The 27,805-nt window shown below is 42.6% G+C and overlaps 2 protein-coding genes across 4 annotated transcripts in view; one reads left to right on the top strand and one right to left on the bottom strand.

The window, feature by feature from the left end:
• Nucleotides 1-1,315: 1,315 nt before the first annotated feature.
• Nucleotides 1,316-10,863, bottom strand: drc12 (dynein regulatory complex subunit 12 homolog; the record flags this gene model as incomplete). Of its 2 annotated transcripts, none has more annotated exons than XM_079513459.1 (6): nucleotides 1,316-1,745; nucleotides 6,214-6,344; nucleotides 7,557-7,649; nucleotides 8,206-8,325; nucleotides 9,535-9,606; nucleotides 10,731-10,863. In XM_079513459.1, the coding sequence occupies 4 exons, from the start codon at nucleotides 8,264-8,266 to the stop codon at nucleotides 1,617-1,619; spliced, it is 414 nt and encodes a 137-aa protein (XP_079369585.1). In that variant the 3' UTR covers nucleotides 1,316-1,616. The 2 variants fall into 2 exon arrangements, with proteins under 2 accessions (XP_079369585.1, XP_079369584.1); XM_079513458.1 differs by lacking the exon at nucleotides 10,731-10,863 and adding an exon at nucleotides 10,403-10,709.
• Nucleotides 10,325-27,805, top strand: part of cbl (Cbl proto-oncogene, E3 ubiquitin protein ligase) — a 68,199-nt gene continuing 50,718 nt past the window's right edge. For both annotated transcript variants that reach the window (XR_013791076.1, XM_079513457.1), the window contains exons 1-2: nucleotides 10,325-11,395; nucleotides 21,795-22,042. Coding sequence is in view for 1 of the 2 variants with exons in the window: in XM_079513457.1 (XP_079369583.1) it covers nucleotides 11,249-11,395; nucleotides 21,795-22,042 (395 nt within the window). In the remaining variant the exon portion in view is untranslated. The remainder of the gene's footprint in view (nucleotides 11,396-21,794; nucleotides 22,043-27,805) is intronic.

Raw genomic sequence — 27,805 nt, forward strand, 5'->3', positions numbered from 1 at the left:
TATGTAAAACACATTTTCTAATATTACTCCTTCAGATTTTATCCAAATTTCACACAAATCGGTACACATGCTCTCCATAGTCATGTGATCAAGACGGGTTTGTTTGATTTCTCATAATCCACCTTCATTGCCTAAGATTGGCTTCTAAACTTTTCAGGAGTAGCCCGCTTTGTACCCGTTTTGTACGCAGCGTCCGATCGCGGTGAAACTGTGCATGCATATTCCCACTAGGCTGAGGAAGAAATGCCACTTGACAGTTTTCAAATCAGCCTCATGGTGGCGCTACAACAGGCCAAGCCGCGTCTCACACACACACACACACACACACACACACACACACACACACGGTCACACACACACAAAACATGATTATATTACTCCTACACATTTTGCCAAACATCACACACACTCCTATCTTCCTGGTGGAGACCTGTGCCCAGAAGGGCACTTTTTCTAGTTACATTATAAATCAACAGTAATGTCTCCATTCAAAAGGCAGAAACTGCTCAATCGATTCTGTGTTGCTGTGTTAGTTGCAGGTAATTAAAGCACAGCCTTGTCTTAATTCTCAAGTAAACGACTCATTACTTCAGAGATGAGAGGCTATAAAAGATACATCACTAAAATCCATAAAAAAAGGCCCACAGACGAGAGGCTTGGAAGCTCAACCTGTTTATCTGTCCTCCAATGGGAGACATTAGGTTTAATGTACGCTGGTCATCTTTCTTGGACTGTTGGTGAGACTGCACCTCATTAAGAGACATTTGGTATTTGGTTTTTTAGGACAGTTTTCATTCCTTCCATATCTTGTTCAATTATTCATTCATCACAGTAGTGGTGGTGAATGACTGCTTCAGGCCAACAATGTTTCATTATAACTATGGACCATTTCTTGATGATGGAGCTATTTTCACCTTTTCCCACCGTGCTGGTGGTCATATTTGACTTCAGTCTACTCAGCATGTGCAGTATAATATAATATATTGTATATGCAGTTCAGGAGACGTGGATATAGGCTGCCAGGCATTTTGTACTGCTTTTACTGTGGTTGACAGTCTTATAGTCATTGCTCAACCTAAACAATGATGTATAGCCCATAACAGCAATATTAACATGTATTTAATATACTGATATCTGAAATTGAGGAATTATCTGTATGTTGTAACTTGTAAAACCACTTAAATAACCAGGCTTTCACCAGGATTACTCATTTAATACATATGGACAATACACAACATGCATTGCATACTGTAGATGACTGAATTCCTGTGCAATTGGATGGACAGGTAAATAAAAAATAAAATGTCTCTGGCTATAAGGTATTTTGAGTTGTATATTGACGCAGTTAGCAGCAGACAATATTTCAAATGAAAACACTGTGTCACATTGTCACAGTCATAAGAGCTATATAATACACAGAGGTCTGGTCTAGTGTGTTCCTACACTGATAAGGTATAGGGACTGCTATCGTTTAGGTCAGTGGTTCGCAAGCTTTTCTGCTCAATTAAGGCCCAAAAGGGAGATGTGTCTCCCACTCTCCCAAACTTACAAAAATACATTATGAATTAACAACTTATTAAGCGTTATTTCGCACAAATAGCAACATGTGACGAGGATTAGATGTCTAGCGTGTTGAGGGTGAATTGGGCAAGCAGGTCCTTGTATTGTTGATGGATGGATGTGCTCTGGTCCTCCCATCCCTGACCAACAACAGTCAGCTGAGACGTCAGACTGTCCAGGGTGTCCTGAAGAAAACACCAATAGAGACGAGACCTCTGAATACTTTGACAAAGTTAACCATTATTTCCATGTATTAGTCATAGCAGCATGTCCATAATGTCCACACCACACCATTTATCACCAATGTTCTCTGTAGCAGAATAGTGCACTATTGCCACCCAGTGGGTGCTAGGAGAACTACAGGTAGAGTTTCAACTATGTGGCTGTAGAACAATTTGGATTATTTCATTTTCCTTCAACTTGCTTCGCATTGGTTCTGGGGTCTGCGGTTAAATATGTATTAAAAGAAGACACAGACAATCTCAACCACTTTCTGGACTGACATGAAAACAGGTGGAAAAGAAGGCCCAGGAGGACTGTAGTCAACGGCCTATGCAGTGATAGGCATAAGTAAGTAAGTAAGCTCCCCGTCTCTCTTCCACAAAAATTGACAAAGTTAATCTCTTTACTTAGGCCGGAGTCTTGCAGGGCTCCTCTCTACACCAAATCTCTTTGCCGGACAGCAGATTTACGAGCTCAACGCCTGAGCTTGTAGATCTGCTATTTTCACTGAATGTTTGCCCCCAGAATAAAGACGCTTTAAAGGTTCATGTGGTTTAAGCGCAGTAAGGCTTTTGTCAACCACTCACTAGGCATGTAATGGTATACCGTATTACAGTGGCATAAACAGCCACAGTATTTACACAGTGAGATTTCCGAGCTCACGGTATTTAATTACATATCTTAATATGCGCATAATATGTATATGCTGCGCAAGTCCGTCGCGTCACAATGTTTTGCTCATTTGTAGATCTTTTTTTTTGGTGCATGGCAGTGAAGTCATGCCAAAGCACAACCTGAATTTGACTATTATATTCATATTGTAGAATTTTTAAATGGTAGAGGCAGTAAAAACTATACGTAACTTTAGATCTTCACAGGTCTCTACAATCTATTTATAATTACATAGTTTATTTTATGGGCCATAGTACCAAAACAAGAATGATTCGGTCATAACTGCCAGGTGCAGCAAGCTGTCGTTTATGAACATCTAAAATCAGCTGTGTGCCGCAGAAAATCCCCCAAAAATCGTATACGATATACCATCTATCTATAAATGCATCTCTGTACGTGTGTGTGTGTGTGTGTGTGTGTGTGTGTGTGTGTGTGTGTGTGTGTGTGTGTGTGTGTGTGTGTGTGTGTGTGTGTGTGTGTGTGTGTGTGTGTGTGTGTGTGTGTGTGTGTACATCTGTAATCCACGTAACTCGAGAACCGTTCACCCCCACCGATTTCAAATTCATCACACGCGTTCCACACCCCCACAGGGAGTGCAGTGCCCGGTGTCGAGTCGGTCTGACGCACAGTTGTCCAGAACCGCCACAAAAGGTCTGGACCTGATCACCCCTATATCTCCATATATGGAGCTGGCCTGTTCTGACATCACATCACCTCATATTTGGGCATGCCTGACACAGAACTCCAGGAATAAAGGGACACAGAGAGACAGATACAGATCTCCATATATGGGCATAAAAGGGACTCTGACGTGGGTACAACTGGTATTGCATAGCCAGGTGGGGCATGGATCTCCATCTTCCATCATTACCGACTCGGTGCTCTATACAGTCTAGTACTGTAAAATCTCATACCGTTACATGCCTAGTCCTCACTAATGCTCACTCTTGGAGGGATGGTACTGATTCTATCTGCTTGGACTTTCATTCATCTTATTTCCTGTGCATACTTCCACCTGTCCAGACTGAGTGAGGACCTATTCCCTCCTCTCATATTGCATTGTGTCACCTGTGAACATCATAGTCCACGCTGCCTGATCTCATCTGTCAACCTGTCCATTACCAATGTGAACAAGAAAGGGCTCAGGGCTGATCCTCGATGTAAGACCACCTCCACCCATCCATCACTCCTACCGCACACCTCAATACCGTCACACTCCCTCATACATATCCTGCACCACTCTGACACACTCCTTTACCTTTCCTCTGACACACTCCTTTACTTTTCCTCTGACACACTCCTTTACCTTTCCTCTGACACACTCCTTTACCTTTCCTCTGACACACTCCTTTACCTTTCCTCTGACACACTCCTTTACCTTTCCTCTGACACACTCCTTTACCTTTCCTCTGCCACTCCTGACGTCCTCATATAATATCACACCTCCTCTCTCGGCTATTATGGTTTCTGGTGATTGATTGAATAGGCTACTTTATTAACAGTTTGCAAAAAAGAAAAAAGAAAGGCACGGTGGCACAGATCTATACAAAAGACAAAGGATATAACCCAAATAATCCCTCAGGGGTTGTTTCCATTAAAGTGTGTGTGTATTCAATTCATAATAGAGGGTATGCGCATGCTTAAAGTGAATGGCACATTGAGTAGCAAAGCGAGTGGCAAAGCAACATGCAAAGTGAGTTTAACATTGTTTAACGTTGTTTAATGCAATCAGATTTGCTTTTCTGTTTGGATATATGGGCTATCGAGGCCAGAAAGTAGTTTTTTGCCACTCGGTAGGCATTCCTGCATAACTTCCGGGTTTGATGATGATGTCACGCGGTCCACAAAGACTCTCTGTCCGTATCTATACTTCATCAACACTCTCAGGTCTATATGATCACAATAGGCCGTGTTCGAGGGAGAGAAGCCAGTTGGGGAGGACTATCTTTGTGGCAGTACCTGTCAGTGGGGGGTGTTGAACAGGTTCTACATCCTCCCGATGGGGGCTTCTCACTGGCAGGTGAGCCAGTATACTCCAGATATCTGCACCATTTGAGTGGGCAAAACCTTAGCTATATTTCTTATAGGGTCAATACAATTAAATTAATATATGATAGCTGTTACGGACCATGGTCCTTCTGAGTATGTATGTATGTATTATTATTATTATTATTATGGTTAATTATTATGGTGGTATTGGTTAAACTGGGAATACTAATTGTACAGTATGGGAATATTGGCATTGTGTTGTTGGAAATTTTGAAATGTATTATAAGTTGTTTTCTTTCTTTTTGTGTTTCATTGTAAGGGAATGAATGGAGGTGAATGGAGTATGTTGGAGAGTAAGGGTGGTACTGATGGCTGGCAGTGATAAGTGAATGATTGAATGCAGACGTGGCTGTAAGATTGAGACTGCATCTACACAGTAGAGTCACGAGATTGAGACTGCATCTACACAGTAGAGTCACGAAGATGCCAGTTGCCGCGAGCGGCAGGAGTTTTTAGACAGCTGGTGGATGGAAATGAAGATCCACCCGACGCTGCAAGTTGCAGCGTCGCTTAAAGCGCGGGGACAACGCTTCACACATCCCAAACTCTTCTCCCTTCTGGCTCCAAAACTATGGAATGCACTTCCCATTGCAATCAGAACTGCAGACTCACTCCCAATCTTCCGCCGCAGTCTGAAAACCCACCTCCATCTTAGCCCATAGCACTTACCCTAGCCTCGACCTCCTAATGTAACTTAAATAGCACTTTATAACACTCTATAGTGTATACACTTACATTACATTACATTACATTACAGTCATTTAGCAGACGCTTTTATCCAAAGCGACTTACAATAAGTGTATTCAACATAGGTAGGGAACAAAAACTACTAATCACCAGAAGTCTTTAGTGCATTTTCTGCAAAAACAAGCAACCAAGAGTATACCTAGCGCTAAGGTAAAAGTGCAATATATCAGCTACCTATTTCCTTAACCAGATGAGACAAAATAGCTAAATCAAATGAGCATGAGCTAAAACAATTAAGTGTATCGACTAAACAAGATCCAATAAACAATACACTTATAGTTTCATTAGATAGATATTCCAGTGTTAGGTTCTTAAGCTTACGTAAGATTCATGATAACTCATGTTTTTGTTCTTGCTTACTGTAAATCGCTCTGGATTAAGAGTGTCTGCTAAATGCCTAAATTGTAAATGGTAGGTAATTAGGTGTTTATATAAATATATAATTATACTGTGTTGTAAGCCAATAATAATGCATTATATAATATATTAAATGCATGTGTTACCTTTGTGAAAAGGTATCCTAATTGGAAAACACAATTATGAACATCTACCAAAAGCGGCTTAAATGCCACTGTGTATTAGACAAATTACTAACTTCAAACAGGACATAGAACTAGGAGTATCTATAGGTTGCCTATAGTGCAGAGTAGACACACCCCAGGGAGAGGATATACAGTAATGAAATAAAGATTATTTCCAGGGGAGGCGCTTTCCTGTTTTTGAATGACAATCAATTACTTTAAGAGGTGAAAACACAAATAAGCTGCCAGTCAGCAAGGTGTATCGTATATAAACATAATCTAGAAATGTATAGGAATAGAAGAATCACAACTAGAATTTGCCTACCCATTGGAACCGATGTATTATTTTTTTCTCACCCAATTGTACCAAAGAACCCATTCAATGTCCAATAGCATACAGTAGAGGGACTTGAACACTATTTGACTGTGTATTGTTACTTACATGTAAAATTTTCTCATAGTCCGTCTCCATGTGTTCAAGTTTGTGTTTGAGGCCACTGATTATGTCATCTTTCTCCTGTTCCAACTGCTCACGTTCTGCTTTCTCTTTCTTCAGTTCTTCCTGACACAGGGCTGAGCACATGAACACATGCATTACACACACAAAGGTTATTGTATAACCTAAAACTAAACTTACAACTAAAACAAGCTGTGAAAAAAGAAATAAAATGTGCTGATACTTCCTATCACACAAAATCACACCTGACATTTTTCTCCACCCATTCCAACCTGCTTGCACTCGTTTCTTCAGCTCTTTTCCACACTTTCTGTTGCTCTCTAGAACCTCTACTCTCTGTAACCTCACTGTTCCACTTGGGTTCCTCTCATTCACACACATGTATTTTGTCTTGCTGCGGCTAACCTTCATTCCTCTCCTTTCCAGGGCATATCTCCACCTCTCTAGCCTTTCCTAAACCTGCTCACTGCTCTCACTACAGATCACAATGTAATCTGCAAACATCATGGTCCATGGGACTACAGATGGAAATTAGCTTTGGCTAACTCTGGTCCATTTACATTGAGGTGAAAACTGACATGTTGATTAATGAGCTTTGTCCCTGTCAAAAAAAAATGGAGATTCCAGTCTAACCTCATCCATCAGCCTGTCCATCACCATAGCGAACAAGACATACATGTATACATTCCACAGTTCCACTTTCGGCAACCTATCATGTGCTTTCTCCAGATCTACAAAAGGCACAATGCAGCTCTCTCTGACCTTCTCTGAACTTCTCTGTCGACATCCTCAAAGTAAATATTCCACCTCTAGTGCTCTTCCTTGGCATGAAACCATACTGCTGCTCAGAAATGCTCACTTCTACCCTATAACTAACTATATCTAACTTTCACTATATAGCCTGGATAACCACCAGCAAATTATGTTCTCATTACCATGTGAAAATGAAAAGGGCCACAGATGTTTGGCAGGCAAAGGGACTTTGAGGCAGGTGCCCAACCCCCCAAATCCATATGTAGTTGCTTGCCACAACTCTGCACGTCACCCTTGTTCTTAAAAATCGGCACCAGCACACTTCATGAGTCCTCCATAAAAAAACAATACTAGTAATAAAACAATCACACTCGTTTGAAGTGAGGGGCATCTGGTAATGTTTGTTTAAAGTGTTCTAAACAAACATTAAAAGTCCATAGACTTATGACATAATTTAAATAATTGGGATAATTTAAATTGGGATAGGCAAAAACTAAACTGAAACTAAACATTCTATAACAATAGAGACTTCAGGAGCGGCGGGATTGTTGTACAGTGTATACGGATATTCATACCTAGCTGCTGTTGAAGCTGATTGACCTCCTGGTCCAGTCTGTTGACATTGATGGTCAGCTCTGTCTGCATGGTCTTATACTGGCGGCCCAGATCTGTACAGTGACATACAGCGACTTGTTTATAGACATGTACCAAACTACAGTGCTCATTTTAGTCCTTGAATTAATGATTAATGACTCCTGCTCATTTTGGCACTTTTGCTCATGGACTACTGCGATGTACACTAGCGTCATCATAATTAGAGGCCTGCTTAAGGAGTAGTTCACACAAAAAATAACATATTTTATGTAATATTTTCTACCAATTACACACCCCATGAAGCCTTGAATTTGAATATTTGTCTGTTTTTTTCTTCTTCTTCTTCTTCTTCTTCTAGGTTCACACAGAGGTGCTATCCGTGGTTGCTATAACAACGCATTCAAACCTCTGTCGCTTCCTGGGGCGGCAGTGAATACGTCACCATCCATCATCACTGGATCAGGGAATATTCTACTGTACATCATATGCAGTGGGGGTTTTCAGTGAGCCCACGCAGTTTCTGCAGGAACTGCTTTTCTAGTTCATGAAAGCCATTGTCAACCTGCGTCGGTACAGAGACAAGACAACTGCACCTGTAGATAATAAGGTTTATCTTATCTTATCGTATACCTGAGCTAACATCCCTGTGTTGTTGTCTTTCATGCTGAAGTTTCTGCTCCAGGTCTCTCATGTGACTCCTCAGTCCAGCGCTGGCTGCTTGAGCTTTCCCTGCATCACCGCAATGTATGGCTAACATACACGCACGCACGCACGCACGCAGGCACGCACACACATACACACACTCCCCGTTAGTAATTATCACGTGCTTTGATCATAACACTAGCATAGAATACAATAGAACCAAACAAATACTGCGCTAGGGTAGATAGTGTTAAAGTCCCTGCCCACCATGCCACATATGTTGTAGATTCAAATCCACCGTGGTGTATCCGGCTTTAACGGGAGTCTATATGCGAACACAATTGACCTGTTTCGGGAAGCCGGGCGGCGAGGGTGATATTTGTCGCTGCGTGTAATCCTATAAATGGGGCAGCACCAGTCAGCCTTACTGTACGTCCTCCCGGTGGGGGCTCCTCACTGGCAGGTGAGTCAGTAGGATGAAACAGCATGCAGTGACAGCACAGAAATGTGTGTGGGGAAGAATTAATTGGAAAAAGGGGGTAAAAAAGAATTCTCTACTCTAAATTAAAAAAACAAAAAAACAACAGACAGGGCCAACATGATACAATGAATGGAAATATGATAGCCAGGCAATGTACATATAGGTGCGACTGAAGGTCGCAGTTAACTATGAAACCTTGCGTTTTTTTGTCACTCAAAATCCCCATATATTGTGCCCAGGTCTTGTGACATCACTATGACATTATCAGGGATGATAGTAAATCAGGGATCATATCATAGTAAATGCGACCTGCTGTTGCAATTAAGTCCAAGTCCTGTTCTGACATTCCATTATGTGGATCTGACCTAATCAAACTCTGTACACTCAAGACACGCTCCATAGGCCTATATGGAGATCTAAGGGTGGCAGCGGTGGCAAGCGTGTCTTGAGTGTACAGGGTTTGATGAGGACCCAGGTAGGGCCGGGGCCCTACCTCGCTTTTCGCCCTCAGGCGTCTTACTGTGTATTAAGTTTGGTCATGATCCTTTTAAAGCGGGTGTAGCTTTTTTCCTTTGTTCAAATAGCTCTCTCTCAATCTCACATTTTTTTAGGGGCTTAATGTTTGTTTTTTGTTCAATGTTTGTTTTAAAAATGCCATTGACAATGACATCTTGTCCCTAACACAAACATTAAATGCCATTAACAATAAAGAGAATTTAAGAGAGATTGTTTTGACACCGTTTGTTTTACATCACCATTACATCACCTAATCAACATGAGTTATAATATATTAGCGCCCCTCACTTCACACGGGTGTGATTTTTATAAACACTCACCCAGATGATCCTTCAGAATGGCCACATCCAGAACACTGCGCTGATACTTTGTTTCCAGTTCACTTTCACCTGCTGTACAACATGATATAATTACAACCTATTCAATGTATGAATCTAAATCCACACACAATATTCACTGGTAAAATGCACACAATATTCACTCGTATTCACTGTAATTACTCTTTTCTGAGTCTTTCTTTATAATGGTCTTCTTTAAATTCGTCCCCTTTTTCTTTGGAGGCATGTTTTTTGGAGGTCAGTTAAGTTATACACTACACGCACTAGCTGAAAAACGCCGATCACGAAAACGAGCTCAGTACAGTCAAAGTACACACACATCGGCCAACAGGAGGCGGTGTGTTGTTATTTGGTTGCTAAGGGTTGACTATCCCACGCTGATCGATACGAAATTCCACACTTGACTGACATCTTTTACAACCAATCACAACTTTACTGTTTTTTTTAACCACTAGACATGCAAAAAACGGCCCACGCCCACCTCCCACGGTCCACCAGCATCCATCCATCCATTCCACATTCCATTCCATTCCATATTGGCAATTGGCTTTAATACCACTGTTCTCGGTGTTGTATGATCTGCTTTCATTCATTAATATATCCCTGCTGTAAGTTTTATGAATGCTGCTGCAAAAGAAAAAAGAAAGGCGTGCGCGTTCATGCGCAGACGGGCGCGCACCGAGGTGGAGGGCAGACCAGACCGAGGGTGCTGCCTGCGATGGGCGAGGCTAACTGAAGGGGACGTCACTTGTATGTACACAGGAAAAGCAAAAGAATGCAGGGGCCGCCGCGCGTACACGTCACGGCAGAAGGGGAACAGCAAGCACGCGAATGCTCAATTTGTTATTACCGGTATTTATAATGTATTCGTCCCCGCGGGCCGCGACAGCGAACAGCAGCAGTAGGCGTCCCCTGGTGTCACGTTGGATCCGCTGCGTGTGATCCTCCGTCCTCTGCATGCAAGACAAGACGCCGATCGTCTTCGCACAGACAGCGGCCACAGCACAGAGGCTCGGTTCGGCTGCATGTGTGACTGAGCGCTGCGTGCGTGACAGAACCGCAACAGAACCATATACTCCAACAACATTGTGAACCCAGGTTAGAACAGTACAGCCAGCATCTGATCTCATCTGCAAGACAAGAAAGGGGAACGGCATTGTTGAAGGGGGGTGACTTACTTGGGTTGGCCGGCCGGGGTGCTTATCGGTCAACGGAGGAAGAGGACACTGCAGGAGGTCTCTGCAAGCAGAGACATGGTGTCATTGTCCTCTAACTGAGGAGGACAAACTAGAGACTGACAGCCTCGGTCCCTGTGCACTGAAGGCAGAGACAGACCGCGCGCGCGAGAGAGTGGCAGAGGCACCACAGTGACTGCTCGCCGGGGGAGGCGGGTGCAGGGAGTGAGACCAGACCAGGGCAGCAGGGGAGGCGGACATCCGTCCATTCAAACCGTGTGACAGCCTCACTGCTGATGGGATCACCGCTCCGGTAGAACCCCCGGTCCTTACCCCCTCAGGAGGAGAGGAGAGGAGGGTGTATTCACACCACGGATCATCATCCGACACCCGGAGAGGGCGCCGTCTAGCTGTCCTCGCCGGGGGGCTTGGCTTGGATCGTGGGGGTGAGGGTCCCCTCCTTGTGGCCCCTAGCAGCAGCACCCCTGCCCCAGTCGGGCCCTATCCCGGTGGCCCCAGACATGGCAGGGAACCTGAAGAAAGGTGGGGGTCTCATCGGGATGATGAAGGACGCGTTTCAGCCTCATCACCACCACCTCCACACTCACCACCAGCCCGGGGCCGTGGACAAGAAGACGGTGGAGAAATGTTGGAAGCTGATGGACAAGGTTGGTTTGGGAATGATGGATGGCTGTGCTAACGTGATACTAAGCAGCTCGTATGCTGGGCAGTGGGAGCTATGCTAACGGCCAAGCTAACTAGCTGTTAAGCTAGTTAGCTTGCCGTTAGCATACAAAGCTGCAATCTGGCTGTCTGGTGTCGCTTGCCGAAAAGGACAGATCTACACGCTGACAACGTTAGCGACGCGTTGTCAGCCTGTGAATCTGTCCCTTTCGGCTAGCGTCGCTATTGCACGATGGGGTATAATAAGCTTTACTGGCTCATAATTATGTTTCATGTCATTGTTGTCATTATGTTTTGTCCAAAAGCTGATGTCCCTTTTACATTTAAAGGCCCAATCAGTGATGCAAAAGAATGTAAACAAACGGGACGAGAAATAAAGAATAGCAGTGGAGACATGTTTAATTCCACTATATGTCACAGGTTTACAAAGTGGTATCCAGGTGTAGCGTGATTATCGGGGTACTAGGGTCCATGGGATTCCCAGCCAAAATCAGGAACAGTTTAATTTCACTATTATTTCTATCAGATATTAGAAGTGTGTGAGAGAAGAGTGACATCACTCTCTAAACTGTCTTCTCCATGGCTACAGTTTAGACTGGACAGTGGTAGAATTATGTACAAAATCTAATCTTAACAACTAAAATCTTCTGTTATGGGGGCCCCTGGAGCAAAATCTTTTCTAATGGGGGTCTGCAGCTTAATGCAGTACCAATTTAGGGGTCTTTGACCACTGCCCTTGGAGATGATGAATGACAAAGCTCTTGATAAGGAGACCTTCTATCAGCTATTGACAACGGACAAAAGATATTTGAGCTGTACTTGCTGTATTTTGGGGGGCTTTCAATAGTTTAGGTTACATTTTGAATGTAAACATGGAGTAAAACATGGAGTAAAACAGACTTATAGTTTGATTCATAATAGTCCAAATATATTTTTTACATCTACAAATCAAATTATTTATGAATGTACAGTATGTGACTATAAACCTACTTTACATGTTCAATCAAAACAATCCCAGATTATTTCCTTTCTTTAACAAAGAATGTTGAGATTAAGTGGAGTGGGTGGGGTGTGACCATGTTGGTCATCTACATACTGTCAATTTAGCGCTTGGGTTGCACAGTGGTAAAGTGCCTGCCCACCACCGTGGAGCTTGTGGGTTTGAATCCACCGTGCTACACCGGGCTTTGCCAAGCATATACGAACACAATTGGCCTGTGTTCGGGGAGGGAATCCGGGCAGGAAGGGTGATATTCGCCACTCCACGTATTCCTACGGGCTGGGGCGGCAGCGAGTGTTGGGCGGAAGGAGTAGGATGAAGGCTCTACATCCTCCCGGAGGGGGCTCCTCACGGGCAGGTGAGTCAGTGGGATACAACAGCCGTGACGTGACGACACAAAAATGTGTGTGGGGAGGAAATACTTGCCATAAGAAAAGGGGGTAAAACTAAAGCAAAAAAAAACACAATACTGTCAATCTAAGGTTGAACTTGAAGTCAGGAGGTAACTTGATGACAGTCAATCAGTGGCCTTAAAAGTCATACTTTGTTGTACAACAAATAGCTTAAATAGTTGACCTATAAGTACTGTTCACAACGCATCACAATTTGTTTTTAACTTTTTACATTTTCCCCCTATAATTATGCCCAATAGGGAGGCCAGGTTGAATGTGGTTTAACAACTGCACTTTGCACCAGCAGCAGAGATATTCTCTGAAGTACTGCATTATTGAAATCACCATCAGAAATTAGACTTCCGTTGTTGGAAACTACACTAGAGCATTGTCGAAAAGAAGGCGGAAATGTGATCATTTAACGAGGTCTATTTGGGCCTCGTCGACACAGGAGGCTCATTACACTGCCTCACTTCTCGGAAAAAAAAACGAAAAGAAAAAAAAACGTGGTGGCTGCTTGACCTCCAGCTTCCTGTGAGATTCACACAGTGTTATCGAAGTGACTGCGAGGACAACACATTCTATTGTGTGTGTGTGTGTGTGTGTGTGTGTCTTCTGTTCCTCATTGAGGCACCGCTGAGCTTAAGAGACCACGTCTCTCTCTTCTTTGTAAAGCTATCATTTGTTAGAATCCACATTCCATGTGTATTTTTTGCACCATTAGCATATGTGGTAGGTTGGTCAGGGCTTTCTTCACATCTGCAATATGACAGGTCATGCAAAGTAAATGCAAGAAAAGGGAAGTGACACTGCGTGATCAGTTCTCTTTTTGACATGGGGTGAACTTTGTGTGAGTGTGTGTGTGTGTGAGTGTGTGAGTGAGTGAGCGAGCGAGAGAGAGAGAGAGAGTCTGGTACATGAAAACCAAATATAGCAAACATCTACAATGGATTTTCGACGATATTTTTGCTATATGTCGTACAATGAAGTACTTATTATATTGTTAAAGACAGGGAATGATGCTCACAGCCAAAGTTCCCACATTTCCTATTGCTACTAAAATGAATAGTGTGTATCGTAAGTCGTAACGCATTCATAAACGTTTTAACCGTATATTTAATTCACCTTCTATTATTATTATTTTTCGTTTGTGCATTTTGGATTGCTGGCTGTTGCACAGTCTTGCAGACCATATCTCACCAACATTTTGCTGTTTATCTGTAGGAGTGAGTGACAAATAAACCCTCCTTGATTCAAAGACTATTGTTTCTCAGACATTTTAAAAATAGAAGTGAAAATTACGCCCTGAGTTAAAAGAGAACCACAGCGCTACCGCTACATAGGTCACTACCTATAGTAATGGATCTAAACACCTCCCACGCAAGTTAAACGTCCGGTCTCGGTAGATTACAGAACTAATTCGCCTCTCAAAAGAAACCTGCTGCCCCTAGTTTTGCAATATTTTGATTCAACTACATCTGTGTTCGTTAACATTTTAAATAAAACTGGTGGTGTTGAGTTAGTTTACAACCACATACGTGATGCTCTTACTCAATTTGGTTTAACAATTCCACTGCCTCTGCTTGAAGTTTAAACCTGGGGTCTGCAACCTTTTTTTAAATGAGAAATTAAATTAAATAATGATACCACATAACAAATTCCAACTGATTTTGATTGTCCACGAATATAACCTTTTCCTTTCTTTAAATATTTCCTTTCACATTGTTATAATCATTCGACTGATTGAGCAATCGATTGAGCAATGACCCACAATATGTTCCAGACTCCCTCCCCAGTGAAAGTTCTGAGTTTTAATGAATGTAGAATTATGTGCAGCATGTAATTTACATACAAATGTGAGGGTCTTCACTTATTTGAAAAAATAAAATAAAAATTAACCCTTCTCTCACACGTATGCCACTGTGCCAGTGATCACCCTCCTATGTGCCAATGTTGGCACCGGTGCCAAAGGTTGTCTACTCCTGGTTTAAAAGTGTTATTTTATGAGGCTTGTTTGTAATGCAGCAATCAAAGCCCTGTTCCCAGAATGCCACAGTGATCTCACACAGTAATCTGTTTATACCGTATTTGTATTGAATAGTGATCAAACGGAAATTATTAGCAAGTTGGTTTCTGGTTTTCCCTTCACTGATTAATCCGTCAGTCATTAAGTCAGTAATCCTGACTTAAAATGATCCAGAACCCAGTACCTTAGTAGCATAATGCAAAAATAGCAGATCTACACATTTTCACTGTCAAAAATTGTATGTTTGGCTGCAATCCACCTGCAATGCAATAATTATATTAACATATGGTATACAAACATTTATCTAGGTTTGTGTCCTCATTTTCCACATTTTGATAGCTGCAGAAAGCTGATTAAAACTGAAGTCTGAAACGAGGAAGCACAACACTCTAATTGGCCGTTTGGAACCAATGAGCCTGTGGTTAACATGTTTTGCAACAAGAAACTATCTGTCATAATTTCACTGGCTGAGTTTTCTTCGGTTGCTCGGCTCCGTAGATTATGAATAGAAGCTTCCGACAGCCATGTTTATTGTGAGCCTATGCAGTATGCACACAGTTGGGTTTTTTATTTCAGCATCAATGGAATGGGTTGGTTGTGACTCAGTATGTTTCTGTTAAGCCCTTAGGTTAGAGGAAGAGAAGGTTGAGGAGAGAAAAGCAATGGAATGCAGCTTTGCTTGGAGGCCATTGTCATTTTACCCTGAGATTGACCTGTGCATGCATGTTTGTTAGAGATATCAACATAATTACAGATACCGTAGCCATCAAAAGAGTGAAATAATGGCCGATATACAGTACATATATCAGTTTGGCCATCTCTCTCACACATGTGTGAAAGACGCTTAGAGGAAGGTGTATAATGTTTAAGAGAGCAGTTGTTGCAACTGATGTGATGTACAAAGCTTTCTTCCTGATCCTTCTAGTGGTATAGCCCTTGGCTACTGTGTTATCTAGTTTCTGACAAAGCTAGTAGACCTTCTGGGTTTTGGAGGTCTGGGAAAGGAGTGGGGGGTGATGATGGAGTCATGTGATACTGTAGGGTTGCTGTATTGTTGTAGGTAGGTTGAAGTGTAGTCCTATAGCTATCTGTGACCTCGCCCTTCAGTTTAGCTTCGGGACTCGCTCACATAGCTTTGTCATCCAGCATTGTGGGGGTCGAGCTAAACTGTCTATTTTTGGAATTTCTATATGTCTAATATGTCTGTATTTCTGAATTTCGTTTAAAAAAGGTAGTCCATAGTTTCCACAGATGTCTTTGAAACAACCTTTTGTTGTAGGACACGGTGGTGCAGTTGGTAGCACTGTCGCCTCACAGCTAGAAGGTCCTGGCTGGGTTTGATACTTGATTCCCACCAGGCACTGGGGACTTGTTCTCTCCTCCGCGTCATCAGCGCCCACCGTATGGAGTATGGAAGGGTGCGTCGGGTACCTCTTTGATGTGGTACGATTTAGATTTTTGAAAAAGGCACCACAGTAACAGTCAACACGTAAGCATTGTTAGTAAGAATAAAAAATGATGATAGACCACTTGCAGACAGTTGCAAGTTTCACAATAATGTAGCCTTACGTAAGGCTACATTATTGTGAAACTTGCAACTTAAGTGTTTGGTCATTCTGTTGCACCTTGCCTTCCACTCCTCACATCATCCATCAGACTCGGACACAATGATAGCATAGAGGTCATTATATTACATTTGACACTTTTAACAAAACAATCAATATCACCAATTCATATTAAATCGTGATTAAAATATTCCATAAGAGAGGCGAGTTTGAGTTGGTTTGGACATGTGCGGAGGAGTGATGATGGCTATTTTGTGAGAAGGATGCTGAAGATGGAGCTGCCAGGCAAGAGGAGAAAGAGGAAGGTCAAATACTTAGGTGTATGGATACGGTGAGAGTCTGAGAGAGGACATACAGATGGCTGGTGTGACTGAGGAAGATGCAGAGGACAGGAACAGGTGAAACGAGATGACCCACTGTGGTGGAAAAAAACAAACATACATTACAATGTTGAAAATGGCATACATCTACAGTATCATCTAAAAAATGCACACATTTTAAAATTATTATGCGTCCCACTATAGGACATTATTATGATTTTTCTTGCCTGGAAGAAAAATGAAACTGCACGCATTTCCTCCATCTTAGCAGTCCAACCATGTCCCGCCGTTGTCAGAAGTCAGTCCCATGGATTCCACTGGGTGCAGTAGCACTGCGTTCCAGCCATGATACCGCAGCTTCTAGCCACCACCTGAGACAATGCAGCTTCTAGCCACCACCTGAGACAATGCATGTGATCCACCAAACACATTTCATATCGTTGCTGTCGGGCACAAGTTTTATTCATACATTTACGCCCTACACGAAAGTACAAAAGTAGCAGATCTGCAAGCTCGAGCTTCTCGATCTGCTACTTTTGCTGTTTTCGAATTTGAATCCTGAAAAAACAATAGACTATATGCATTTATGCATCCTAAAAGTGGTTCTCCTCTCCTCTCCTTCATCCCTGTTTTGGTCATTATAGACAGAAAATAATGTAAAAATTTGCAAATAAGATGACACTATGCTGAAGTGAAATGAGGACACAACACAAACCTAAACTAAATGTTTGTATATCCTGCGCAGTTAAATTAATAACATTATACTGTAGCATAATAACATGGCATTCAAAGGTGGATTGCAGCCAAAGAAACTTTCTACAGTGCAAAATGTCCACTCAAGCAGTAAGCACTACATACTGTAGATACTTCAAAGTACAGCGAATAGCTAAATGTTTTTCTATAAGCAATGCCATGTGTCGTTTGTTTTTGTAGATCTGCATTATTTTTATTACTTAGAAAAATAAATGGGCTTAAGTGGTTATGTCCTGTCCTGCATTCTCCTAAGGTCCATCCTGAAAAATGTGACGTGTGTTCGCTTGAAAGACTTTCCAAGTGGGAGTTTTCGAGAAACACTTATTCAAGAGAGGACATGAGAGTCAGATTAGGTTGCGAGCTGAATTGAATTACATTTTGAGTTGTATGTCACTGTTAGTGTTACTGCATTACTCCCATTACTTCCTCCCGATTTGGCTTTAAGCATCATGTGTGTTCTGGGCTGTGTTCTGGTATCATTTTTAATGGTCAACCAGTCAGCTCAGGCAAAGACGTGTCAGTTAAGGCCAGATGGATCAAGAGGAGGAGTAGTAGTGGTTGATCATTAATACTGAAGATGGGACAGAAATATTACACGCTTACGCTTGTGTGTGTGTCCCACACACACACACCCAGACAGACACCATCTGAACAATTACACAAAGTACAGTAGATCTCTGTTGGCTTTAACTCGAGCACGTTGCTCATTAAAAAAAAAACACACACACACACACACACACACACACACACACACGTTCCCTGACCCAGCAGTATTGGTATTGGCTGCTCTGACTTTGCATGGGTTATGGGGCTAATCTGATGAAATGTCAGTATGTTCAGTCATTTCAGTGGTGTTGATCATTGACACAAGCCAGGCTAGTTTTATGCTCTGTGAGTTTAAGACGTCATGGAGTCTGTTGTCTGTTTTGTATAGCTAAGGACACTTTTTTTTTTCTGGCTGCTTTACTGAATTTCTGTTCAGTACACTACGCAAAGTACCTGCCCACTAGGTGTTTGTGTCCACCGTGGTGCATCTAGCTTGGCCCAATGGCTGTGCCAACACAATTCACCCTTTGTCAAGTCCCGCTCCGTGGTTGTGCCCCTCTTCGCACCCATTGGTTGCCGTTTCGTGGTTGGACAAAAATCCTTTCTCTCCATCCACTACCATTGAAATAACGTGTTTTTCAGTTGCTTCGTATTGATATTCTGTGCATTCAATTCTTATTTTAAACTTGGTGTCAGTAAAAAGGAACATCACAGGTGCAGCATCGTGAATGGGCATATCATGTTTGTTTTTAGTTTTTTCCAAAAATGATGTTTTAGCAAATTCATCATAAACATGGTGGAACAAGGCAGAAAGAACCTGCTGGTTAGTCAGTCGGGTACCAATCAGAAGGCTGACAAATTGTCAATTGGTCTGCGGGAGGAAAGCCGGACGGGGAGGGTGATATTTGTAAATTCGCGCCTGGGGCCATGTCGTTGGGCGATGTTGAGTGGGATGGGTAAGGCAAAGGCTTTACGTCCTCCCGGTGGGGCTCCTCAGTCCTCACTGGCAGGTGAGCAATAGGGAGCAGTGGGAGGAAATTAATTGGCATAACGACAACAATCTGGGAGACATAAGGAGTTTTTGTCTCGAAAATGTGTGTAAAAGAAATGCCGATCTACATCATAATGCAAGGTCACAAAGCGTCACTTTGCGACACATTGTGAGCTTAACAGTTTTTATTTAATCCAATATTCTACGCTGCCGAGATTGTTTTATTACCTTTAGAGCATACGCTGAAGTATTTGCAGCTTTCAACCACGAAACTCCGGCGAAAAATGAAGCACCAGCGGCCATGACAATGCAAAACGAAACCACAGTGGACAGCATGTTGTCTAAACAAACGGCCCGTCCACTTGCATTGGGCTCAATTTCCCAGAAGCCCTAGCAGCCCAGAGGATGACTTGATTTCCGGTTTCGTCATTTTAAAACGGCGAATTAAACGCATCAAACAAATAGCGCGTTTAGCGGGTTTAGCGTGTTACACGCAGTGGAACCCTGGATTAAACAATTTAAAGCCCTGAAAGTGTTGAGATATATAGGCTATTTTGGATATTTTCACTTGTGACATGATGCCCAAAATGGGTTTTTAAAGGTGCCTACAGACAGTTTCACAGTCAGTACTTTAGTAGTCAGATTTGATGTACATCCTTCAGTAAAAAATAAGGAAGTTGAACCATCCTCTATAAGCACGCTCCACAAAACAAAATGTCACCTAATAAATAAGGAAACGATTCCTGCTGTCACCATTCTTTTGTGCAGCTATGATGGATTGATTGAATAATTTATTACCAGTTTGTACATGAAAGTACATATTACAGAAGAGTACAGTTTAATACAAATACAATAAGTGACTTAAAACAGAAAGACTGAGGACTGACAGCCTGGAAATGAATAGAATACAATGAATATTAGAGGGGATGCAGTTTCAGATTGTGTTTATGTCAGAGAATTGCTGCTGTGTGTGGGGGCGGTGAGGCAGTCCATAAGAAAACCATCGCTAGATCTTTTGAACAAAAAACCCCATGTATTTATTTAGTCACTGTTAAGTGTTCTGTCCAGAACCAGAAAGCCACAAGCCACTGTCTTAAAATTGGCTTTTAAAGGATACCGGTATATAAGATAAGGCCAGCATAATTGCATTTTTTGCCATAATATGGAGCACTAGTGTAAGCCGGTTGGTCTGTCTGTCTCCGTCTGTCACTTTGTCCACAATTTTGCAAACTAAGAGCTGGTGGGCTGTGGTTGCATCGTAATTAGGGGTTACGTGCGTGTTTTATTAAGACCTGAGGATGATTCTACAACAAATTCTAAATATGTACTCACACTTTCAAGATTTTCAAAAAGATATTTGTGAGATTAGGGATCTGATATTTTGCCTATTGCCAACGCTAAAATATAAAATGACACAGATGCTTTCCCGGTTATAATGTTAATTGACGCACATCCTGACTCCTCCTCCATGTTTTTTCCCTCTACACCAAATCTGACTCCTCCATGTTTGTTCCCTCTACACCAAATATCTTTCTCAAATCTCTGAATTTTCAATGAATGTGTCCCCAGAATAGGGGCTCTAGGTTTAATGTGGTTTTTAAGAGTCTTCCCTTCACGCAGGTCCTCTCTCTATAGCTCTATTGACAACGTTGTGCACTAAAGATAAGTGGTATTATCTGGTATAGAAAAGAGCTGTGTTTCACCAGACACACCGCTCCTCCGCCTGACATATATTATACCCCGACTGATGCCCCCAGACATAAATGTATAGTGACTAACCAGAGGGTCCTTTCTACTGCCTAGTGTCTTTATGGTCTCCACCAGGCCGAAGGCATGGGGAGAGTATGTTTTGCACTCTGTCCGTCTTGTCTGTGAACAGCTAATCTCCAGCACCATTGGCTTGATCGCAGCCAGACTGTGCACAAACACTCCCTGGAACAGCTGAACCTCTGCCCCAAAACATTTTTTTTTGCAATTTATTTTTTTACAGAACGACTATAGATTTGGTCCAAACATCACGCAAATCGGTACAGAGTATCTCCATAGCTATTAAACGAAAAGGGTCTTTCAGATTTGTCATACTTCATCCTGATTGGCTAAGATTGGCTTCCAAATTTTGCAGGAGTGCTCCGTTTTGAACAAAATGCCTCAAATCATGAACATAGCGTGGAATTTCCGTGAAATGTTGCACGCACAGTCTCACTAGGCAGAGGAAGAAATGTCATTTGAAAATGTTCAAATCAGCCTCATGGTGGCTCTATAACTGGCCGATTCATGTTTTTACCTATAACAGCACCGAACTGTGTAAAACTTTGTATTCACACTCCCTAGAGGCCAAGGAAAAATCTTTGCCCTGTATTTTTCACAGCTACGCTTCATAGCGCAGAGGCCGATTTATTTTAAACACATTTTTGGATATTACTCCTTCAGATTTTATCTAAATTTCACACAAATCGGTACACATTATCTCTATAGTCATGTGATCAAGACGGGTCCGTTTGATTTCTCATATTCCATCCTGATTGGCTAACATTGATATCTATAGTTTGCAGGAGTGGCCTGTTTTGTACAAAATGCCGCAAATCATGGACGCAGCATCCTATTGCGGTGAAACAGTGAGTGCACGCACATTCCCACTAGGCTGAGGAAGAAGTGCCACTTGTTAGAGGTGTGTACGTAGCGGAGTGGGTAGAGAGGGCGTCCCTTTATCGCTCTCTTCCGAAACCTTTTGATTTCCTCCCACTTCCACCTCTCTCCCCATCTAGTCCTAATGTTCTTGCTCTGCCGCAGGTGGTGCGTCTATGCCAGAACCCCAAGCTGGCGTTGAAGAACAGTCCCCCGTACATCCTGGACCTGCTGCCGGACACCTACCAGCACCTCCGCACCATCCTGTCCCGCTACGAGGGCAAGATGGAGACGCTGGGGGACAACGAGTACTTCCGGGTCTTCATGGAGAACCTGACCAAGAAGACCAAGCAGACCATCAGCCTGTTCAAGGAGGGAAAGGAACGCATGTATGAAGAGAACTCACAGCCCAGGTGCGTAGCCGGGGGGGTGGTGGTGGTGTGTGTGTGTGTGCGTGCGTGCGTGCGTGCGTGCGTGTGTGCGTGCGTGCGTATATGGTATTATTTAGGAAAGTGAATAACAGCATGTATTTCCATAATGAAATTGTCTGTAGCTAAACAGTACTGGTTAGGTGGCAAGCCAACAGCCGTTTATTTAATTTAAATTGTTTTCAGAATCGGAGGATTAGAGATCTGAGATCAGTGGTTCTAACCTTAAACTAACTAGAATCAGTTACGACCGTAAAGGTTGATGGGACTGAATGGGATGATACAATATAGAAACATTGCTTTTTAGTTTCTCTAGAGATTTAACGATAACAAAATTTCTTCTGTAGTTACAATAACAGCAAATGTATCATCTACTGCTTTCCATCTCTTGATCAGAATTCAGTGTGTGTCCCTGCTTTTTTAAAGGGTGCAAGCAACGTGTGATGTGACATTCTTGTCTAAATGAGTGTGTCACGTTACACACGGGTTCAGACATATCGGGCTGAGCAGCAGCAAGGTGTTGTGTGTTGTGGTTTGGTTTGGAACATGTGAGAGAGCGTCTGTGGTCTGCATGGCGCTTCAAACTGACGACTGCCTGCCCGGCTGTCACCTCCTTTCTGCATGCCTACCCGTCATCTACCCTCTCTGCGCGACGTCTCTGGCTTTGTCTCGCCATCTCTCTGTAACGCCTTGACGTAGATCTCTTCTCTCCTTTGTTTCTTCGCTGGCTTTTTGTCTCTCTCTTACGACCCCCGCTGCGCTGTCCCTCTTCTCGTTTTTCCTCTACCTTCTTGTCTATATGGTTCTCTAGACAGAGGTGCATGTCTAGACGACAGCCGTAAATAAATGTGCATCCGTTTTTTTTGGTCTTGATGTGCCACTATCAGAAACTCTCAGAGGGAACTGAAGGGAATGAAGAAGTTTTGCTCTTGTTTTCCACGTTTGCGGGAGGAATTCCTCTTTTGAATTTGTATCCCACGATTTTGCAACCCATTTCTTTTTCACCCAGTGTCAATTATCTAATGCAATCCTGGGCGCTACACTTCCTCTGCCAACCTGGGGGGGCAGCGGACTGACCTCATGCGGGAGGAACAGTTAACTATGGAATCGTGCATTTCCCGTCAGTGTGTGTTGGTTGGTTGGTCGGGGTGAAAGAGAACATGACATCATGTGATATCATCAGAGATGGAGCACGTGACATCACGTGACAACATTAGGGATGGAGCACGTGACATCACGTGACATCATCAGGGATGGAGATCCCTGATGTCATCAATATTGAGCCTATATATAGCGATCCCTGATGTCATCAATATTGGCCAGCAACTCTACATCTGACCTCAAACCCTTAGATCGGCAAGTCACTATTGAGGCCTGTTTGCCAGTTTTCATTGCAGCAATTCATATATTATACAGTAGACCTATTAAACTCATTGCCTACAGTATGTGTTTCTGCTTGGCATCCATAGAAACCTGTATGACTATGAACCCTAAGAATAAGCTGCGTGCTTGCTCCCATAGTAACAGGGACAGATGTTACAATATAAGGTTACTCAAAGAGGGGGAGGAAAGAAACAATTCAATGTTTAGCAATCGCCACACGTATTGGCGATTGTGGCATGGAACCCCCACCTCCTTTTTTTTTTCTTACATTTTTTTATCCCATGATTTTGTAACCCATTTTTTCACCTGGTGTCAATTATATAATGCAATCCTGGGCTCTACACTCTCCGCCAACCTGGGGAGAGCAACGGACTGACCTCATACTTCCTTCGGTGCATGAGAGTCCAAGTCACTTTTTTCACCTGACGGGGGAGTTTCCCTCGCTGGACGTAGTGTGTGGAAGGAACACGTTATTCCAACCAGTTCCTTTCCCCTCCATCAGGTGCCCCGGCTGGCCAGGGGGAGGCAGTTTAGAGACCAGGATTACTGCATGTTTTTTGTGAGGGTACCTACCCTAGGGGACATGGGGAGAATATGCAAACTCCACACAGAAAGGCCCTTTCGCCAACCCCACCTAGGGTATGGGCGCTGATGACTCAGAGGAGAGAACACGTCCACAGCGATCCCCAGCGGGAATTGAACCCAGGACCTTCTAGCTGTGAGGCGACAGCACTACTGACTGCCACCATGTGCCCCTCCTTGTATTGGTCAGAGGGAATGCTTTTTTTTTTAGGTAGTTCAGGAAAAGATTCCATGAGACGTAGACCATCATGTTCTTTATTTGACAAAAATATGCGTTAAATGTGAGGCACTTATCAGCTCAGAGGTACAACACACAGCTAATAATTACACCGCCAGGCCTGGCTTCAGTCAATTGTAAAATTTGACAAGAAAAATTAACAAAATTCCTTGTTATTGTACGGATTGTATTGATTTTGGACCGGGGGCCGCTAGTTGAACATCACTGTGCTAGATGAAGTGTTTCCTTACCCAGTGCTGTTGTTTTCGTGTGACTCACCACCAGATAACCGTGGGAGGCGAGTGTGGTTTAGAAGAGATGGGTAGAAATTGTTGTTGTCATGCTGATCAGGTGTCGAGGGTTGGGGGGTAAAAAGCAGGAAGTCAAGAAAAATATGCTTTCATGCCAATTCAGTTGAGGAAAATTTTGAACTTGAATGAGGACAGATGGGAGTGAAATATCATCGCCAATTACACCCACTAGACGAAGCTATTAGAAACACTTAACTTTTCTGCTCTGTGAAAAGTTGCTGCAGGGTTCAGGTGTTTGAGAAGCAGGCTTGAGAATGAGAACGGCCGCAAGGTCAGATCAGTTTTTAATTCTTGATCATCTGAGAAAAAGTCGGCAGGGTACATGACGAGCAAGGAGTTGCGACTAGTTGCGTTGCGACTAGTTGCATTGGTGTGGTTTGGGCCTAAGCCCCCATAGTATCCGGACATCCCTACTGACATGTGGCTCTCAGTTAAAACACACTCAAGGGACCACAATGGAAATAATCCCTCAAGCTTTTTTGTGTTTTATCCTTTTGACAGATATATATATAAATATACATTTTTTTAAAATGTCAGTCAAAAAATAATAATAATGATTGGGACCTAAAAAGGTCTGTTAAAAAACTGTAAATTATTTATTTGCAGGTTTCATATCTCATATTCTACTCCAACATATAAGAACTTGTTTGCTAACTGCAAAGTAAAAATGACGAAGAGTTTTTTGCTCTTGAATCGATTGGCTAGACTATTCTGTTGTTAACTCGCTAAGCTGTTTTAGTAAAACCTTTCTCCAGCCATGAGAAGGAAAGAAACGCACTCAGTCATAGGGTCAATGCAGCCTCTGTTTCCATGCTAGTGTGTCTGTCTACTCTGCTGTATTATCCAGGGAGCCAGTCACCCAACGTTTGAGAGGACCTGTGATGTCATGACATACTTTTTATTCGTGTTTTTGAGGGGCGCTATATGCAGGTTTAATGTTTGTTTTTAGTTCAATGTTTGTTTTAAAAACGCCATTGACAATGAAGGGAAAATGTACGTTATATTGTCCCTCATTACGCCATATTGTCTCTTTATTGTTAATGGCATTTAATGTCTGCGGTTGGCACCGTTTGTTTTACATCACCATTACACCACCTAATCAACATGAGTTAGACTTTAATATATTAGCGCCCCTCACTTCACACGGGTGTGATTTTATTTTCTATGTCATTAAGGTCCACAGAATGAGAGGTCTGCTCTGCTGGAAACATCGCGAAAAAAAGTGATGGACATTTTTGTATACCATACCATAGACAACCAATATATCATCATGCTTTAAGTAGCATGTGACATGTCAAACTAGGGGGTTTTCATGATTCTGAACCCATTCCAAGCATTAGTTTTGCACGAAAAACACTCCTTGGCCTAAAAAGCCATAGCCGTCATCACAGTGGCTATGGCCCAATGTAGGCCAAGGAGTGTTTTTAATTTACTTTGCGATGTTTCCGACAGAGCAAACCTCTCACTCTGTGGACCTTAATGACCAAGTGAATAGAAAAATCACACCCGTGTGAACTGAGTGGTGCAACTACACATTTATTGTTATTTATCTGTGATGTCGGTGACGTCACATACTAACCATAGCAACCATGCTCGTTTTTTTGGTTGCTAACCATAGCAACCATGCTCGTTTTTTTGGTATGAACAAACACGGGTACACGGGTACAAAGCCAGTTGTTGGAGTGGTTTGCACCACTCAAAAAACACATAAAAAGTATGTCATGACATCACATCACAGGTTAATCTTTATTCCTTGAGCTTTTGGGCCTGTGGCTCCCCGACTATATGTTCTTGGTGGGTTAATGATCCACCATGACAAGGTGGTAGGAGGTGAACGTCAAGCTACTGTATGACAGGCCTCAGTGCGGACGGACAGCGTTAGCGTGGGCCGTGGCTGTACTCTGGCTGGTACAGAGGTCTGCTCTTGCTTTAACCCATTCTGACCTGAGATCAGATTCTAAAAATGTCTTACATCCTGACAGTTTTCTGAAAAAGCTATATTTCTATGTCAGTCGTTCTTCGATTTTTCAAAAATAGCAGACCTACAAGCTCGTAGCGCGCCACTCGGTGGCGCGCTATGAGCTTGTAGATCTGCTATTTTTCAATAGCTAACGCATAACATTATGCTAACACCAAAAGGGGTTCCCGCCCCAAAATGGTTTAACCACATGCACCCTAGCGCCACTATTCTGAGGTGAACATTCTGCGGACAAAAGCCTATTTACAATACAATCTTTGCGAGTGTGATGCGTCTTTTGTGCTTGTAGATCGGCTATTTTCAGTGAATAGATTTGGTGTAGAGGGAAGAAAGATGGAGTATAGAGCCCTGGCAGACCCTGTTCAACTAAAGAGGCTTCATCATGTGCAACCTTTTTGGACATGAATGAATCCATTCTGGACAAAGCTTGTACCTTGCTATTCTTGATAATTGCTGAACCAAGTTAACCAACCATATTTGTCAGAATTTGTAACCCTCAAAAATTACTTTCTTTTTATCTTTTTACTTTTTTTTAATCTTAGTATTGTCAGTGGATTAATCTCATTTCCCCAACCCAGAGTACTGTTGGAAGGTGTTTGGAAGGTGTTTTTTAGCGCTAGCCCCTCCTATACAGCTTTTGTCCCCACATGTCTCATATTTGCCATTGACAAAGAAAGGAGAAATTAGGTCATATGTGCCTCAAATATGACATACATTTGCGGCAACACAAACATTGAATGCCATTGACAAGGAAGGGAAAATGTATGTCGTATGTAGACGAGCAAATCGGCTAACCAATCACATAAATTCAGTGCGCCCCTCACTTCACACGGGTGTGATTTGTTTTTGAGGGGCGCCAGCCCCTCCTATATACATGCTTAATGTTTGTCTTTAGTTCAATGTTTGTTTTGTAAACGCCATTGACAATGAAGGGAAAACTTACGTCATAATGTGCTCATTGCATTGTCTCTTTATTGTTAATGGCCTTTAATGTTTGTGTTTGCACCGTTTGTTTTACATCACCATTACATCACCTAATCAACATGAGTTAGACTTTAATATATTAGCGCCCCTCACTTCACACGGGTGTGATTTTTTTAAATGCATCCTCATATGCTATAGCTCAGTTCCTCAGAGAGGCTGCTATGCTCTGTCATCTGCTGTGGCAATAATGCGAGCCAAGAGGAAGCCAGCGTCGCTGTCCTTCCTCCTAGTTTAATTATCATGGGGGGGCGTCTCAACCCGCTCTCTGTGAAATTAATTTCTGCCATCACTTC

Source organism: Electrona antarctica (genome assembly GCF_951216825.1).
Source record: "Electrona antarctica genome assembly, chromosome: 11".
Classification (NCBI taxonomy): domain Eukaryota; kingdom Metazoa; phylum Chordata; class Actinopteri; order Myctophiformes; family Myctophidae; genus Electrona; species Electrona antarctica.